Below are 17,183 nucleotides of genomic sequence, written 5' to 3'. Positions count from 1 at the left end.
CTTTTGCTCTCGGGAGCCTTGCTCTCCTGCGGGAAATCCGCAGCAATATCTGCGTCACCCAAGGACAGACACTTGCTCAGGCACTCCGATTCTCACGCTGGTGGATACAAAGGATTGGGGGGTCCATAGTTTCCGTCAGCCATAGTTGAGAACAATACCAGAGCCTGACTTGCTATTTATTAATCTCGGTGACTCGTTAGTTCGGGTGATTCTGAAACCGAAGTATCAATATGCTTGTGGGTCTCGACGTCGAGCGAGACTTTTGTGATCCGGTGTCTCAGGCAGCGCTCTACTGATATGAATCAAAAAATGCGGTCATAAATGGTGTCGTCAGTCCTGCTGTGACTTGCAGGATATCCCAAGACTCAATGATCCCAAGAGTAATAATTCCTCTTGTCAACTGCAGTTACCTTGCCTCAAGCTGCCAGGTCGCATACTCTAGAAACAAACGGGTGATTGTTCGTACCCTTTCTCGTAATTTTAAGCGCACTAACTAAATCCCAAGATCTTGTGCCATAATGGCTTCGTTGTACACTATGGGCGAGGTTTCTACCGTTCATACATACATCAGCTAGACACCCTTTCCTCTGCTATCCCTGTCGTTAAGAGCGTGGGGGGGGGGGGGGAAAAGCAGAGATTAGGAGGGCCGCGCGAAACGGGGAAGTGAAACGAGAGAGTCCTAAGTCGAGGAAAAGGGGGTAAGCTAATAGTTTACCAACTTTAGAGGACGAGTGTAGCAAATCGTACAGTAAATATACCATAATATTGGTTCACGGTCAAATCATCGTTGTATTCTCATTACCCACGCCAACAAGTCCTTCGTTATATCACATCGTAGATTCGTCAAGTCATAAGAAACCACCCTTCTCTCATCAGCCCCTTACTCCTAGCGTCACCCCCATCTCCTCACATCATTAACTCACTCACTAACTCACTACTCACTCCAAAGCAAAACCCTCCACCTCCACCCCCTCAAAACCTTCAAATCCTCCTCCGTCACCTCCTCCCGCCCAGCCTCCACCTTCGCCACCAACCTCCTCAACCGCTTCGACACATTCCGCGCCACTTGCAACGACACCTCATTCTGAAAGACATACAGCACAGCAAACACAAAGAAGGCGATGGTGCCCAGCCCGGGGCGGTTGGTCGACGCCAGGATGCGGGAGACGAGGCCGCGGGACTTTTTGAAGGCGTACTCGGTGCGGTTGGAGGCGTGGTCGGTGTCGAGGGTGTTGTTGTGGTCGTTGTCGTCGTCGTGGCTGCGGCTGTGGTGCCGGGGTCGGCGGAAGAGGCGTTTGACTAGGGGGATGAAGGAGGCGCTGGTTATGTTAGTTAGTGTGTGAGAGGAGGCATAGAAAGGGGAAAAAGAAAGAAAAAAGGGAAAGAAAAAAAGAAACGTACATCCCCAACCCAGCAACCCACCGCCTCCATCTCTCCCCCTCAGCCCGTCCCACGACCCGTCCCACCCTCTCCTCCAACCCCCTCAACCCAATCAACACCAACCCCGTCTGTAGCCTCACACGGTTCTCTACCTCGCCCGCAGCAATCGCCTGTTCCTGCCTGCCGGGCCCAACACCACCAATACCCAGCCCGTTGACGCCGTACGAACCGGCAGTTTGCGAAGGCCCCGTGGGCGCGACGCCGTTGACGAGGAACATGCCCTGCTGGCGGCGCACGGCGAGCAGTTCGCGCAGGGCGGACTCGGTGTCTTGGCGGCCTTCGCGGAGAGAGGGCGGGTTGGGGTTGTAGCTGTTGTTGTAGCTGGTTGTGGCGGTTGTGGGGCCACGGGCGGGTGGGTGAGCTACGGCTGTTGGTCGTGGTGGTTGAGGTGGTGGTGCCGCGCTGGTGGGCGGCGGGGGGTAGGTGTTGGCCTTGGGGTAAGAGTTGGGAGGAGGAGCGCCCCCGTTGCGGTCGAACTTGGGGTCTGGGCCGGACATGGGCCGGGGTGAGGCATGTGTGAGAGGCGGTGGGTTGTTGCTGTTGTTGTTGTTGGTGGTGGTGTAAGAGGCGTTGGTGCTGGAGGTTTGGACGGGGACCTGGACTGGTGCTGCTGATGTAGCAGGAACGTAGGGGGCATCCGCGCGGGGAGGTTCCGAGACGGGGTAGGCCCGGGGAGGACTATGAGGGCGCTCGACGTCATCGGGACGAGGCCGGTATGGAAGGCTGGCGGTGCTCACACGGGGGTCGGAATTGAACGACGATGGCCGCCGGGGGTTGGAAGCGGGAGGTGATTCGTAACGGCCGGTGCTGGGGCGCGGGCGGGATTGCGTCGGGGAGTCCATGACGGTGGTATAGTCTGAAGGACAATGGTGGAGGTGAGGGTGCTAGACGATGGCGGAGATGAAAGTGATGGACACGGTGGCTGGGATTGACGAAAGCGGGGAGTTCAATTGAAATGAACCATCAATTGCAGCAAGGAAAGCAATGAAAACAATGGAATTGAACAACAGGCTGGGAAAGCTCAAATGGAACGCAGCTCATAAACTCATGCAGCGGTCAAGATCGCCGTCTTGTCCCGGCTTTGCAAACGTCATGTCGGGTTGCATTGGGAAGATGAAGACGAAAGAGAGCTGAGACTGGAAAGCCAGTGTGAACACCGTGTCTTACAGTGCGAGTATGGCATGTGGCAGCCAATTTGTGGGGCGGGAGCCAGGTTCCCCGCTGCAAAGCTTGCCCATGAGCCCATGTGCTATCGTTCTTTCCTTTAACTGCTCAGGTTCATCCTTTGCAAGTTTGAAGAGGTGAGCGAGGAAAAGGGGACAAATGCGTGTGCCGTTGAACCTGGAGCTGCTGGCCCCTTACAAACGTGCCCCCTACTTTGTCAGCCAGCGGGTCGCGGAATGCACAGTTGAGCAATCCGCAGCAGCTCTCGCCAAGACGAGCCCACTTGCTTGACTATGTGGCCAATCACAGGGCGTCCACCGGCCCCATTTGTCAGCTTGAAGAGTCACTCCTCACGGTAGCCTGGTGAGGAGTGACAATATTTCTTGTAGCGCCAATCACACCAGTTTGCCTTGTCCGTCATGACACAGCCTCTCTTGAGGCTTGAGGCATCCATTCTTGAGCTCGCTCTGGTTACTCTTCTGGATTTTTAGGTATAAGAATGCTGAATGCCCCGGTGTCTCTTGGGATTTGCTCTCCATCTTCACACTCCAGACTCTAGGATCTACCAGCCCTTCAATTGACAGATTTCTGACCTGTTTGATCGTCTGTGATCCTGAGTGACCATGGAGAGCCCTCACACCCAAGACTTTCATGTCCGGGACCTGCCCACCCGGTCTGTGACGCTGTTCCCCTCGCAGGCCCAGATTGTCCGTGAGATCAAAAATGTCACGCTCAAGGTATGTTACGAATTCCACCGAGATATTCTTATAAAACCATACTAATTAACTATCTAGCCCGGCCCCAATGAAATCACGGTTGTTGGCGTGACCCCCACAGCCGACGAGCACTCCATCAAGGTCGAGGGCACCGGCACGGCCACCATCACCGACATCACCGTCAAACTGCTCCCCAACCGGGACATCTTCCAGGAGATCTACCCCGACTCGGACTCCGAATCAGAGTCTGAAGCGACGTCCGAGGAGGACGACGATGACGACAAGGTCAACGATGCACTCGAGGAAGTCAGCGATAAGATAGTCGCGCTGAGGGACGAGCAGAAGCGCGCTCGCGAGGTGATCTCGAGCTCAGAGAGCCGGCTCAAGATCCTCGACTCGTACAACCACTCGCTGGAGCGCAAGTGCGGCGTCAACATTGAGGCCAGCATCGAGACGTACCGCGTGGAGCGCGAGAAGGTGTTCCAGGACCACATGGACGGCGCGGCCCGCGAGCGTGACCTGGCTAAGGAGATTCTGAAGCTCACCAAGGAAAAGACCCGCCTGGAAAAGCTCCAGGCCAAAGAGAAAGCCAAGGCGGACCGGGAGAAGGCCAAGGTCAAGCGAGCCAAGGAGAAGCTGCGGGAGAAGCAGGAGCGTCGCGAGCGGGAGGCGTTGCGGGAGAAGGTCCGCGTGCGCCAGGAACGCGAGCAGTTCTGGCCCCGGTCGTGCTACACCATCAAGATCAGTCTCGATGCGGGCGCCAACTTCACCCCCGGCTCATCCCGGCGGAGTTCGATTTCTAGCCTGGCAGACGTCAAGCTGGTGACGGAGAAGGACAAGGAGACCGACGCCGCGGACGACACGGCCACCTCGATAACCTGCGACCTGACGCTGTCGTACGTCACGTCTTCAGCCTTTTGGGCGCCGAGCTACGACCTGGCGTTGTCGTCGACCAGCAACACGGGCACGCTCAGCTTCGACGCGCAGCTGACCAACATGACGTCCGAGACGTGGGCTAACAGCAAGGTCACCCTCAGCACGTCGCAGGCCAGCTTCTCGGGGCTACACGACGACACGCCCAAGCTGGTCCCCTGGCGCCTCAAGATCGTTGGCAAGCTCAACCAGTGGGAGCAGGCCGACATTGTGCATAGCCACGAGGAGCAACACCACAAGCAGTTGTGGAGCACGCAGCAGAACAACGCCGTCATGCAGAAGCCGCGCGCCGGCTTATTCGGCGTCAACCCCAACCCGTTCCAGCAGGCCCAGGCCCAGGCCCAGGCCCAGGCACAGGCCCAGTCGCTGTTCGGTAAGCCCATGCAGAAGCCCGCGTTCGGCTCGGCCCAGATGAACAACAACCAGATGGCCCCCACCGGGTTCGGGAGTGCTGCCCCCCAGGCCAAAACTTCGGCTTTGTTTGGCGGTAGCGCAAACGCCAACACCAACACCAACACCAATAATTACCAGTCTGGAGGAGGTTTGTTCGGGAACAGCAATAATACGAACAACGCCAGGCCCATTGCCCCCCCTCCACCCGCTGCCCCGACCGGCCCCCCGCGAGCCCTCGCCCGATCCGCAGCAGCACCAACAGCAGCCCCCCAATCCGAAGGCCTCTTCGAACCCCCCCAGACGGCCCCTAACCCCGACGACGCACCCAGCACCATCCCCGCCGACAACCTCGACGGCCAAACCATCCTCGACGCGGCCCCCCTCCTCAACTTCCAAGACTCCTCCTTCGAAGAAACCGGCCTAACCTCTACCTACGACCTCCCGCACCTCAAAACCCTCCCCCCCTCCACCACCCCCTCTAAACAACGCGTCGCCCGCATCACCTTCACCTCCATCACCTTCACCCGCACCGTAGTCCCCAAATACAAACCCGCCGCCTACCTCCGCGCCACCCTCCGCAACACCAGCAAACTGACCCTTCTCCGCGGGCCTACCGGGCTCACCCTCGACGGTTCGTTTTTGGGGAGGTCGACTTTGCCCCGTTGTAGCGCGGGGGATACTTTCTCTATCCCGCTTGGTGTAGACCCCGCTGTGCGCGTGGCGTACCCGAAACCGGAGGTTACGCGGAGTACGACGGGGATGTTCACCAAAGGCGAAAACGCAGTATACACACGGTCAGTAACACTCGTCAACACCCGCGCAGCGGCAGGTAAACCGGTAGCCATCACCGTACTCGACCAAGTGCCCGTATCCGAAGACGAGAAAATCCGCGTCGACCTCCTCACCCCCGCCGGATTATCCGTGTCAACGACACCCGGAGTCGCGGCGAAGGGGGTGGTCACGGGGGAGCCGGGACGGGTGGGTGGGAGGAAGGAGGATAAGGAGTGGGGGAAGGCGACGGCGGTGTTGAGGAAGGAGGGGGAGGTGCAGTGGAATGTGAGTTTGGATGCGGGGAAGAGCGTTAAGTTGGTGTTGCGGTATGAGGTTGCTTTTCCCACGGGGGAGAGGGTGGCGCAGGTTTATTGAGTTAGTTGCATGGGGAATCCACCCGGTTGGGGGTTGGGACTTTTTGGTATTGGATGGGTTTTGGTGGTTTTTATGATTTTGATGTTGGATGGATTTTTGGGTTGAATGTATGCATATCTTGGACTGTATGCATATCTTGGACGGACTGGGATATACTCGGGCGGTATTTCGAGGATTCTGTTAATACTGTGTTGGAACAGATTGTATTCGTGGACTACGTGCTTTGGTTATTTCCTCTGCCTTCGGACGCAAATGTGATGACGGCGAGTATACCAACTAGCAATAGATTAACACAACACAATACCTCATTTCCTCGGAATCCCTCACTGTGCAATCCTCAAGTGAATGACGCTGATTCCCAATTGTATGTGTAGAGGTACTGTACTGTAAGTTGCCGTACGGTGACCAAAAAGTGACCTCACTTACACCCCGACTTCCCATTTCGGACTCGACATCTTTTATCCGAGGAGAGGAAAACTCTCGTAGACAAAAGGATACGAAATAATCTACCCTGACAATTCGCGCTCTCTCAGTATTACATCCTTCATCAACTACCACATTTGCCGTAAAATGATAAGGAAATCCTGAATTCTGTATCAAATTATGGTTCATACCTTGTCCATTCCCAAACCCGGTATCATCAGATGCTCACTTTCTAAACATCTCTATTTGTACAATCCTCCCAAAGCCTAGTCGTCCAAGCGGTAGTCTTCCTTTGAAGTAGTGACTCCTCACTAGAGCTGATATTCGCACGACCGGTTACGTATACATAATTCTAGGCGCCGATCAGAAAGGAAGTATGCCCCGTGATCGCGGGTTGGTATTTTAATAAAAAGAAAAAGAAAAATAAATCGCTAAACAAACAAACCACACAATAAACCACACCCTAAAACCAACTAACTATACCAAACCCCCCGTCTCGGTACCCCCACCTCCCCCGCCGAAAACGAACAATGCCCCCTCTCCCTCTCTCCCTGCCCATTCCCCCCAACTAACCCAACCATACTCCCGACCATCTCAATCCCCATCCCACTCCCCAACCCACTCTCTCCCAACCCACTCTCTCCCATCCCATTCCCATCCCATCCCCCCCTAACCGACGCCTGATCCCCCTCACCAGGATACTTCCCTCCTACATCCATCCCCCCACTCGTCTCTCCCCACATCAATTTTTCTGCTGAAACCATCCCCCCCTCAAACGATGTTGACGACATCGACAACGGTGGAGGATGGCATGCTGCGGCGATGGCTGCGCTACAGCTCCCCGCGACAGGCATTGTTGAGCTTAGTCGACGGGTTCCAGACCCGAGGAGGAGGATAACCATTGCGAAACCGATGGCTATGACGGTTATCACGCCGACGGGGGACCAGCCGCAGGTTGTGAAATTATCCACAGGGCGGGTTGTGTTGGTTACCGAGGTGATGGATTCGACGGAGTCGCGGTAGATTTCGACAAAGACGAGGAAGATGCTCTGGGAGATGAGCCAGTGTAGCAGACCCGATGTGACCAGCAAAGGCAAAGAATACCGGTAGGGCAGCTGGAGGAAATAAGTCGATCGTTGATGGGGGATCGGTTTGGACGAGACGCGGAGGCCCTTGCGGTGGGTGGCGTAGCTATCCCATTCGGTGGCGAGGGAGATGGAGGTGAAGAGGCCGTTGTAGGTGAAGTAGAGCATGGAGAGGATGGCTTGCGGGCTGTTGGCGATGACGACGTTGCTGAGGAGGTTGTCGTCGCCGCCGCGGAGGTCGAAGACTTGCATGAGCGTCTTGCTGCTGACGGGGGCCAGGCCGAGGGCCATCAGCGAGGAGAAGGATTTGTCCCCGCCGATGCTGTTGACGCCTAGGCCGTAGAGGAAGATGCAGGCGATGAGGGCGACGATATACCTACGTTATCCGTTAGTCGCTGTAAAGGGGAAAAGAGAGCAAAAAAAGAAAAGAGGAAAACTCACAGTAAAACACACACCATCCACCTTGTCGGACTAGCCGCAGCAAACTTGGACCGCCTCCAAGAACTAATCTTCCTCGGCTCCTTGGACCAAAATCCGGTGCTCTTAATCACATCCTGCTTCGACGCCAAACACATATCCACCGTCGCCTCGTCCGGATGCTCCATAAACGACGCCACGGCATCACCCACCGTCAAGATCAACCGATCCTGCCCGGCTCTCCTCTCTTCCAGTCCAGGAGCACCACCACCGGGAACCATCCCGTACTCCCCACCCCCCTCCGCCTTTTGCTTTTCTCCCGTGACCGTCCTCCCCCTTCCACCCCCCCAAAAAGCCGTCGCAACCATCAACCCCGCCTTAACCAAATTCAACGCCGTCACAATCCAACACAACATCGGACTAAACAGCAACTTACACCGTTCCGGCGTCGGCAGCGCATAGCACGCCCCAACCTCCTGCACCCCCAGCGGCGTCCAGCTCGCCGGGTCCGCCCGGTATTTCCCCACCGAGTCCTCACAGGGCGCCGCACACACCGTTCCCGCATCGCCCGCCTGCGAGCACATCCACTGGTACGCCTGGCGGATACCGCAGCCGAGGTTGTCGAGGGCGTACGTGGCCGGGTAGGAGGAGGCGCTGGTGATGTTTTCGTTGGCGTGGTGGTTGGCGGTGGTGGGTGCGGAGGTGACGATGAGGAGGTCGCCGTGGGAGGACTGGAAGTTGGTGGAGTAGGTGTCGACGCAGAGCTGGAGGTCGAGGCGGTGGAGGACGCCGGTGTGGATGGCGTCGTAGAGGTTGGTGAGGTGGGGGGTAAGAAGGTAGGTTGGGAGGGTGGCTCGGTTGGGTTCGAGGAAGGTGGAGGGGACCACGGTGATGTTGTATTCGTTGGTGGAGAGCGAGGTAAAGATGGCCGAGTTGTAACTGGGAGGGTTGATCATATATATGAGTTTATGGGTTGAGATGAGATGCGTTCAGAACGGAGGACATACAACAAATGCAACGGCAGCGACGACAGCGACAACAACACCCACAACAGCGCATTCCGCCCCGACACGGCAAACACCAAGTTCCTCACACTCTGCACTCCCACATCCACCCATCGCCCCACGCGATGCGCCTCGTCGATCTGCCGCCTCGTCGGCGCCGACAGACACTGCATGCAGTAGTTACTCCCGGCCAACAACACCGTACTCAGCACGTTGATCGCCACGTGCACCGCCGTGTTGATTGTCTTGGCCCGCGTGCACGTCGTTTCCTCAGATAACACCCCCACACCGCCGCGGATGTTGCTGCCGGGCCGCGTGGTTGCCCAGATGGTGAAGGAGAGGTTGGCGATGAAGGCCGCTAGTGCGCCGCCTGCGAAGAGCAGCGCTGACCGCTGCCATCGCGCGCGGGACGCGAACATGGTTGTCGTCGTAGTCTCCGGCTTGTCAACTTTGTAGGTTTACAGGCGTCGATAGTTGTCAAAAGTGTACTTGTTGTCCCGCTAAATCGTCTGTGGCCGGCTCGGTCCGGCGGCCGTTGAAAAGCCAAGACATGTAGACAGAACTGGGAATTATTCAGCGAGAGCCTTTCATTTATTAGTCGTTACTATGTACATACATAGTACACCAGAATCAGGGAGCTCCCTCGGACTTGGCGTCCCAGATAGAGGGGCAAGAGGGGGGTTTCAATGTCACTTAATTAGGATTCGAGGGAGACGACGGGGGCGACGGCATTGTGCTGCGCCGCCGGAACGGCTGGTGGGCTGCGGGCCCAAGCGACGTGGGATTCAAATCCATGTTTAAAGCTGCAAGCCATGGCCCCATGGGGCGAACAATGTCGATGCCTAGATCACAGCCACCTTGGAAGCGCCCACCCGTCTTCTCTTGAACTGATTTCGATTTCGGCGATGTAGATGAAAGGTGCAGTCTAGCATGTGGTAATTTCCAATTTTCTCAATGAAGGCAGATAGGTTTGTTATTGCTGTAATCATATCATTCCTCCGCTCACTCGGGCGGGCAAGATTTGTTGATTATTGTCCAATATACAGACATAACTAGACCACAGGCTTCAAGGTCAAACGACCGAACACCCAAGAATTTATGGGGATCGGTCTGCCCTACGGGGCTTGCTGCCTCAGGGCATAAAGCCATTATCCTGGAGCTTAGCTTCCGCGGGAAGGATGGTGGCACAACAGGCGGACCAGGTTGACGAGAGACGTGACGGCCCAATCCAGTTCCGTGGCTAGTCACGATTTCGAAAGTGAATACTGTGCTCAATTTCTTGTGCAAGTCAATTCGCAAAAGCCACCCAGCGAATGGTCTCGCCATCCATCTCAAATCTCTGCGCTGCTTCCAACACGGGCGACAGGGGTGACGAGGCGCCCGGCACGGCCATCCAGGCCCCCCAAAGGAACCAAAGCGAGCAAATTCTTTCTGGCCTTCTTTGGGTCAACCAACCAGATTATCTCAACGCCCGGTCGATGCATGACGAGATTGAAAAATACCACGGCGCTTGCAGAAACGCTGACTGATGGGTGGTGAAACCAAAGCCTTGCACGGGCGAAGGAGGGAGGTCTTCGACTTTCCTCATCGATGAGATGAGTCCGAAGGAGGGGTCGGGAGAGGTGAAATCATGCGTGTGAGGGGGGGAAGCCGAACGGCTTGGGAGGCACGTTTCTCGGCTCAACCACCGATCCTCTCTATCCTCCAAACCAGTTTCGATCAACATGAGGGCGAGAAGGTCAGCAACAAGGTGGGCGCGGCGTGGGTACCCGAAAGCACCTCTTAGGCTCGCCATGTCACGAACGCTTTCCTTACTTAACCGACCGTCAATCTGACGGTCGAGGGAGGGGTATCAAGAGTCACCATCTCCCCAAGCCCGGCGGAACACCCCGCCGCGGGGACGGCCGCACTCTGCCGCTCCCCTGGGGTCGCTGCCAGTTCCCCCCAAGCGGCCTTTTGCGTTGCACTGGGTCGTTGCCATTCCTATCACGCCCAGAGCCACGGTGACCTTGCATTAGTTCCCTTGCCGCATCTGTAGCTTCGCATGGCACGCCCGCTCATTCCACTCTCCAGACAACCACACATTGGTTCGAGGCCGACCCGCCGTCTCCAACAAGAACCCCACTGAGGACCTTGAGAGTCCAGCAGGGAGACGGCTTACCTTGCTTCTAACAAGCTCCGCGCGATCAATCGATATAATTTTGTGAATACGATATTTGTGTAATTATAAAGACGAGATATAAGGAATATCCTAGCGAGATACACACGGGTTGAGGCGCAGAGCCGGGCTGAGCTCTTTCAATAATTGAGGCTCTAATTATTTCGTTGTTTGTGCAGGGAGAGAGCAATACAGGGTGGAGAAGGGACAAAAGCTTAGGCTGAGGGAGTGAGCCGAGCCAGGCCGAGCTTTTCCCGATCGAGCCAAGAGGGCCAGGAACCTGAACCCGACATTTGCAGATCTGAGTGGACGGAAGCAACTGCGGTACATCATATCGGCGACGACGTTGGATGTATACTGTCTACAACGGCACAATCGTCATACAGACCGAAAGAATGAACCCGCCAACAATGGCTTGTTTGGCCAGGGCCGAGACCACTCCACGCATACTCATCGGTCCCCTCAGACGAAGCTCCCGATTTGTGTGTCTCTCTTCAAGAGAATCAACCTCGATAACGATACCAACAGCCCGCACCATAAGCACACGACCCCAGTACCCCCGCCAGCAACAACCGCTCCGCCCCCTTCCACGCTCGCCCGTAACACCAGCGACAACGTTCCGGACCTATCACTCTCACGACCACCCCCCTCCCCCAGGGCCCTTCACCCCGGCCGAAACCGCCCTCCTCTGCGCTGCGTATATTCATGTTCCTAGGCATGGCTTTACCGCTGAAGCCCTCGCCCGCGGTGCTCGTGATGCTGGCCTCCTAGATATCAGCCCTTCGGTGCTGCCTGGGGGAGAGAGCGGGGGCGCGTTTCGGCTGATTTGCTGGCACTTGTATACACAGAGAACGGCGTTGGGAGGGAAGGTGGGGGGGTTGACGGGAGACGCTGGGAGTCCGATCACGAATGTTGCGGACAAGGTTGAGGCATTGGCATGGGAGAGGTTGAAGGGTAATGCGGAGGCTGGTGTGGTGGGGAGGTGGCAGGAGGTTCGACATTTGTTTTTCTCTTTCTCCTTTCGAACTGCTTAGAGCATGACATAACACACATACACCATCCCAGCCAGGAAAGGCACATACATACATCCACGAAGGGTATCTCAGCTCACTAGAACGCTACTAACAACTTCCAAATCTCCTAGGCCCTCGCCGTAATGGCACACCCATCCTACGCCCCAACATCAGTCAAAGAACTAGCCCAGCTCGCCGACGAGATCCTCTACCTGGCCGGCGACTCCTCGGTCGACCCGTCGTGGTACTCCAAGCGCGCGTCTCTGTCTGCGATTTACGCCGCCGCCGAGCTCTTCCAGACTACCGACCAGTCTCCCGATTTTCGCGAGACGCGCGCTTTCCTGCGCCGTCGCCTGCAGGAGGCTGCCCGTATGGGCGGTGCTGTGCGCTCGATTAGTGAGTGGATTGGATTTAATGCGGGTGCTGCGGTGAATGTGTTGCGGAGTAAGGGCGTGAGGATATAGTGGAAGGCGTTTGGCAAACGCGGGAGTGTGAGCTGCTGCTCACTGCGGACGTGGATATGTGAAGCAGGGAAACATGTTGATGGACGGTTTGTGGTAATATCTCTCGTCGTTGCTGTGAACAAAAACGTGTAGGATTACATACAGTACAAGTAGTCGTATTACCGAAAAAAGTACAAGCATACTCTCTTCCCTACAGCCAGGTTCCCCCCCCTAGGGATATCACAAGTGCTACTCTTCAAAATCCCACAGCCACAACACAACCAAGACAACACAGGTAAAAGCAACCACCATGTAGCTCCAGCCAGCCAAACCCGCCCCGCCCCAAAATCCCAACGCCGTTCAAGCTCGACAATTCAAACAACTCCCCTCCGAAGCAACCGAACCGACCCTGACATTACAAGTAGTCGTACAGAGTTGAAAATTTCAACTAGAGTTGCTAAAACATGTAGCGAAGTGCCGAAGAAATTGGAGGTACAGATACACACACTGGCCAGAAGACCGTTTAGTGGTCGGCAAGCGTCCGTTGGCGTGGATCCGTCAAGCTAAACGTTGAGTGTTAGCGGCCAAGCTCACATGTTCATGACGGCAAGTAAGTGACAGTAAACCCACCGAATGATCTTGACATCCTTGTCGAGTGTGTTGCGACTTTCGATAGCGTTCGGTGTGATAAAGATATACTGGCGGTTGACGGAACGCCTCGCGGCGGTGATCTAACCTTTGTTAATCGGAAGAGCCCAGAACATAGGTTGGCTTGCGTTTTGCCTTGGGAGGACTTACCAGCATGTTCGTGCTAATAGCACGGTTGACATTGTCCATGAACACATCAAATTCGTCAAGGCAGCGCAGCGGCGAGCCCATGGCTTCCCATATGGCCAGGAGCAGGCAGATGGAAGAGAAAGACTTCTCGCCGCCTGAAAGCGTCTTGGTGCTGCGCCCTGCCGCCCGCTTCTCCGTTTTGTCCGGCTCAACCTGCAGGTCCAGGGACCGTTCCTGGTGGTCAAGGTTCAGTTTGCCGCGGAAGCCGCGCTCGCTCAGCAGGTAGATGAAGTTGGCGCGGGACTGAGATGAGATATAACGCTGGAATTTGCGCCATTTTTCGAGCCGTAGCTTAAGCGTGCTTCGCAGTCGTTCGTTAACTTCGGTGATGGACTCGAGGTCGGCCACCACCTGAACGTGGGCGGCTTGCATGCGGGCGAAGTAGTCGTGCACTTCGGTGTCGCTCATCCCGCGTTTGTTTTCGATCCGCTTGAGTCGCTCGTGGAGGGTGGAGTACTGCCTCTGGATGCCCTCGAACGTCTCTCCTTCTGGAACATACGCACGCTCTTCGCACACCTGCCGAGCCTGGTCAATCATTTCCTGGATGCCTTCCGCTTGCCTCGCCCGCCGTCGCTCCGCTCTCTCCCTCGCCTCGACGCTTTCGGCTTCCTTAGAGATGGCATCGTTTTTTTCGACAAGACAGAGGAGGCGTACATCCTCGGCTTTCTTGACCTTGGCGTCGGCCTTTCCGAGCCGGGCTTCCCAGTCAAGCAGCTGTGTTTTTGCTTCTTTCACCTTTTGGCTGGCTTCTTCCACGATTACATTTTTGTCTTGTTTCTGTGCGCTGAGCGAGCCGAACTGGATCCCAGCATGATTGTAATCCTGCTCGAGTTCCACGAGATGGCTTTTGAGAGCCAACAAAACGCCATCGCCCCCCTCGAGCTCATCCAACGCTTCCTGGATGCGGTTGATTTCAGCTTCCGTGTATCTCAGGTCGTCCTGGAGCCGTGCTAGACCGTCCTTCACCTCCCCCTGTTCTTTTCTTCGGCGCTCGCAGTCCTGGTTCCGCCGGCTTTTCTGAAGGTTTAGTTCCTTGTATTCGGCAACGAGGTGCTGCTTCGAAGTATTTAACAGCGCGATCTGAGAACTCGCACCTGTCTTCATCCTAGGCCGCGCCGAGGTATTAGTACGAATAGGGGAAGTACTAATCCCGTTGCCGGCCACCGTCAGCCGAAGACCTTCGTCACGCCTCCCATCGTGGAAGCACAGACAAGCTTTAACGTTCCGGGGCGGAGCGCTATCAAACATGACCTCTTGCGCCCGCACGCGCTCGGGAATCAGGATCACCTGTTCAATCATGTTGTTGATAACGAGCACGTCCCGAACCAAGGGGTTCTCGATTTCGAGAACCCGCAGGATTGTGTCGTACTCCGAATCGGGTTCATTTCTGCTGGTATCAAGCCCACGAGAGTTGCAGATGATGACAGGGCAGGTCCGTACATTGCACTGACGCATCAATCGGGTCAAAATCGTCTCGTCGGCTTTGCAGCTGACGACGAAGGCATTGAGGTTGCCGCCTATTGTCTTCTCGAGGATACCAGACCACTCAGGTTTGAGAAGCTGAACGTGCGCACCTAACGGCCCGATTGGTTTCGTTCGGAAAGAGCTGTCGTTGTTGATCCTCTCGAGGAGCTCGGGGACACCCCTTTCGTAGGCACCCCACAATGTACCCCTATTCTCTTCCAACTCGTTGATTCTGGTTTGGATGTTGTCGATTTTGTCGCGTTTCTCTCTGATTTCACTATCGAACCCGGCCACCTCCGCGTTGATGGCCTTTATCTCGTTTTCCAGTGGGGCTTCACGATTTCTGTTCTTCTGGATCTCCGTTTGGATCCGGGTGACATTCTCCTTGGCTGCTTCGAGCTCTCGCATCTTTCGGGCGGGGCCATCACCATTGGCAGCCTGAAGCCGAGCCTCCTCCGCAGCAATTTTCTCTTTGACCTCGTTCACAGACCTAGTTTTGGACTTCAATTGCTCTCGAGCCTCCCGCTCCTCGGCATGGAGCTGTGCAATCTCCGCCTTCAACCGCTGGTGGTGTTCGATGGCCTCCGTCCGGCACCTTCCGATTTCCTCTCCCTCTCCCTTAACAGCCTCCCAGGCATTGTTGGCGCGTTCCACCTTCTCATCCGCAACTTCAAGAGCTTGGTTTTTGGCTTGTACCTCCTGTTGCGCCTCAACGACGTGGGTCTCGGCTTGGGCCAATTCTTTCTCCCTCTGAACCAGCTCCGCCTCCTCTTGGAACACCTGACACCAAGCTAGTTGGTGGCGTAGAGTCCGGAGTTTGATGCGAACTTGACGGCTGCCCTCCAACTCATCCATGAGGCGCTGGGCCTTATCCAGCCCGCCCTTGGCAAGCTTGACCCGTTCCTGCTGATCAGGTACCTTGGCTACCATCTGTTCCAGGCTTTCCGAAATTAGCCGGTAGTCGTTATCTAACTGCTGAAGTTGGACGCCTTCGATGAAGAACTTGTACTTCTGGGTCTTGGTTGACGCATTGAGAAATTGGCGGGCATTATCCTGGGAGAGGACGTTGAGCGGGTTGTCGACTTGGAGGGCGTAGTACTCGACCAGTTCGTCCACCTCCTGCTTCTTAGTTGAGTGAACCATGCCGATGGCGGTCTTGACCTTAAATCCGCTGCTACCGGACTTGGAGAAATGGCGTTCTACGATGACAGAGTCGCCGTAAATATCGGGCTTATATGCATCTTGTCCCTGGTTTTTGATTCTGACGATGAGGACGCCGCGCTCGCACCCTTCTTTGACAAAACTCTTCAAGCTGCCACCACGGTTTGTAGAGCTAGCCTTGCCGCCGAGACACAATGTAATTGCCGTCAGGATGGCGCTCTTGCCGCTACCGTTTTCTCCAACGATGAAATTGAGGAGGGGGCCGAGTTCGCAGTGGAGGCGCACGTGGCACATAAAGTTGACGCAAGTGACGCTCTCGATAATGCCATTTTCTGCAATGGTGCTGTTGCCCAGCATACTCGGGCGGAAACGGAGACGTTGGGTGGCACGTTGGTCGTCGGCAGCCGCGTGGCGGAGATGCTCGAAGTTATTGTCGCGCATCAACTCATACTGGGTTTTGGGGGGCGAGTTTGGCGAGGTAGGATCATCGTTCGCATCCGCATCATCGTCTTCGGCATCGTCGTCGACCGGGGTAACGTCTCGAATGATCCCTCGTTCGACCTTGATGTGCTCGGGATCGGAAAGGCGGATTCGTTTCCTCTGTCAACACGCCCCACGATGGGAACAAATAAGTATGGCCATGCCAAAAAAAAAAAAAAACACGGTTGGAGTTGGTAACTCACGGATTCCGCCTGTAGTAGACTTGACCTCGCCCGCTGGACGTCGACAATCTCTTCGCCATCTCCCAGCTCGCCGCGCCGAGCGCGCTTCCGTGATGACTCGGCCGCATGGCCGTCGCTGGTTCTCCCGGGCATTATGACCACTGACAGGAATTTCAAACACGGCCAGCCCGAACACAAGCAACAACCGCGATGCAGCGTTGGGTGGTGCAAGTGCCACTCTGTTGAAGATGAGGGGAGGTGACAGGGGCCTGGACGCGTCTGGGCGAGAACCAACGCGTGTTTCGTTTGGCCCACTCGCTCTTGGTGGGAGAATTTAAATGGATTCTCTAGGTGCCGGGGGGCGCTGCAGCCTTACCGATGGAGAGCCTGAGCTGAGCGCGAAGCCCCACTACCGCGCTCAGGCAAACCCCACCTTGTGGGGGAGGTCCTAACGTTATCGATAGGGACGGAGCTCAGGACGGCATTCGCATGTATCTCAAAAAAGTGACGATGAAGAAAAGGAGACGAATATTCTTTAGGGTTTGTGATAATCGACATCTTTTTAAAACAGGGAAAGAAATAAACAACCCCAGTCACTTCGCCTTCAAATATCATATGTTGCTGGGTTTTCTTGGCTAAGAACCGCCGCCCCGACAATATCCCATTCACCACATCCTAGCTACAAAAAGGACGGAATTATTCGTAAAAAAAGGTTTAAAATTAG

The 17,183-nt window shown here is 55.8% G+C and overlaps 5 protein-coding genes across 5 annotated transcripts; 2 read left to right on the top strand and 3 right to left on the bottom strand.

The window, feature by feature from the left end:
* Window positions 1-934: 934 nt before the first annotated feature.
* On the bottom strand, window positions 935-2,282 carry C8A04DRAFT_15266 (uncharacterized protein; the record flags this gene model as incomplete). Its single annotated transcript, XM_062778419.1, has 2 exons — window positions 935-1,319; window positions 1,402-2,282. 2 exons carry the CDS (start codon window positions 2,280-2,282, stop codon window positions 935-937), a joined length of 1,266 nt encoding a protein of 421 aa, XP_062633485.1.
* Window positions 2,283-3,227: 945 nt separating this feature from the next.
* C8A04DRAFT_15269 (uncharacterized protein) lies at window positions 3,228-5,792 on the top strand (the record flags this gene model as incomplete). The annotated part of the gene is made up of 2 exons (XM_062778420.1): window positions 3,228-3,341; window positions 3,399-5,792. 2 exons carry the CDS (start codon window positions 3,228-3,230, stop codon window positions 5,790-5,792), a joined length of 2,508 nt encoding a protein of 835 aa, XP_062633484.1.
* Window positions 5,793-6,688: 896 nt separating this feature from the next.
* Window positions 6,689-9,140, bottom strand: C8A04DRAFT_15254 (uncharacterized protein; the record flags this gene model as incomplete). The annotated part of the gene is made up of 5 exons (XM_062778415.1): window positions 6,689-6,754; window positions 6,977-7,676; window positions 7,742-7,955; window positions 8,061-8,656; window positions 8,725-9,140. The coding sequence occupies 5 exons, from the start codon at window positions 9,138-9,140 to the stop codon at window positions 6,689-6,691; spliced, it is 1,992 nt and encodes a 663-aa protein (XP_062633483.1).
* Window positions 9,141-11,289: 2,149 nt separating this feature from the next.
* On the top strand, window positions 11,290-12,356 carry C8A04DRAFT_15237 (COQ9-domain-containing protein; the record flags this gene model as incomplete). The annotated part of the gene is made up of 2 exons (XM_062778406.1): window positions 11,290-11,871; window positions 12,024-12,356. 2 exons carry the CDS (start codon window positions 11,290-11,292, stop codon window positions 12,354-12,356), a joined length of 915 nt encoding a protein of 304 aa, XP_062633482.1.
* Window positions 12,357-12,858: 502 nt separating this feature from the next.
* On the bottom strand, window positions 12,859-16,612 carry C8A04DRAFT_15246 (uncharacterized protein; the record flags this gene model as incomplete). Its single annotated transcript, XM_062778410.1, has 4 exons — window positions 12,859-12,898; window positions 12,966-13,066; window positions 13,134-16,397; window positions 16,481-16,612. The coding sequence occupies 4 exons, from the start codon at window positions 16,610-16,612 to the stop codon at window positions 12,859-12,861; spliced, it is 3,537 nt and encodes a 1,178-aa protein (XP_062633481.1).
* Window positions 16,613-17,183: the final 571 nt, after the last annotated feature.

Source organism: Dichotomopilus funicola (assembly GCF_033296635.1).
Source record: "Dichotomopilus funicola strain CBS 141.50 unplaced genomic scaffold C8A04scaffold_87, whole genome shotgun sequence".
Classification (NCBI taxonomy): domain Eukaryota; kingdom Fungi; phylum Ascomycota; class Sordariomycetes; order Sordariales; family Chaetomiaceae; genus Dichotomopilus; species Dichotomopilus funicola.
This window is presented reverse-complemented; position numbering and strand designations above follow the sequence as displayed.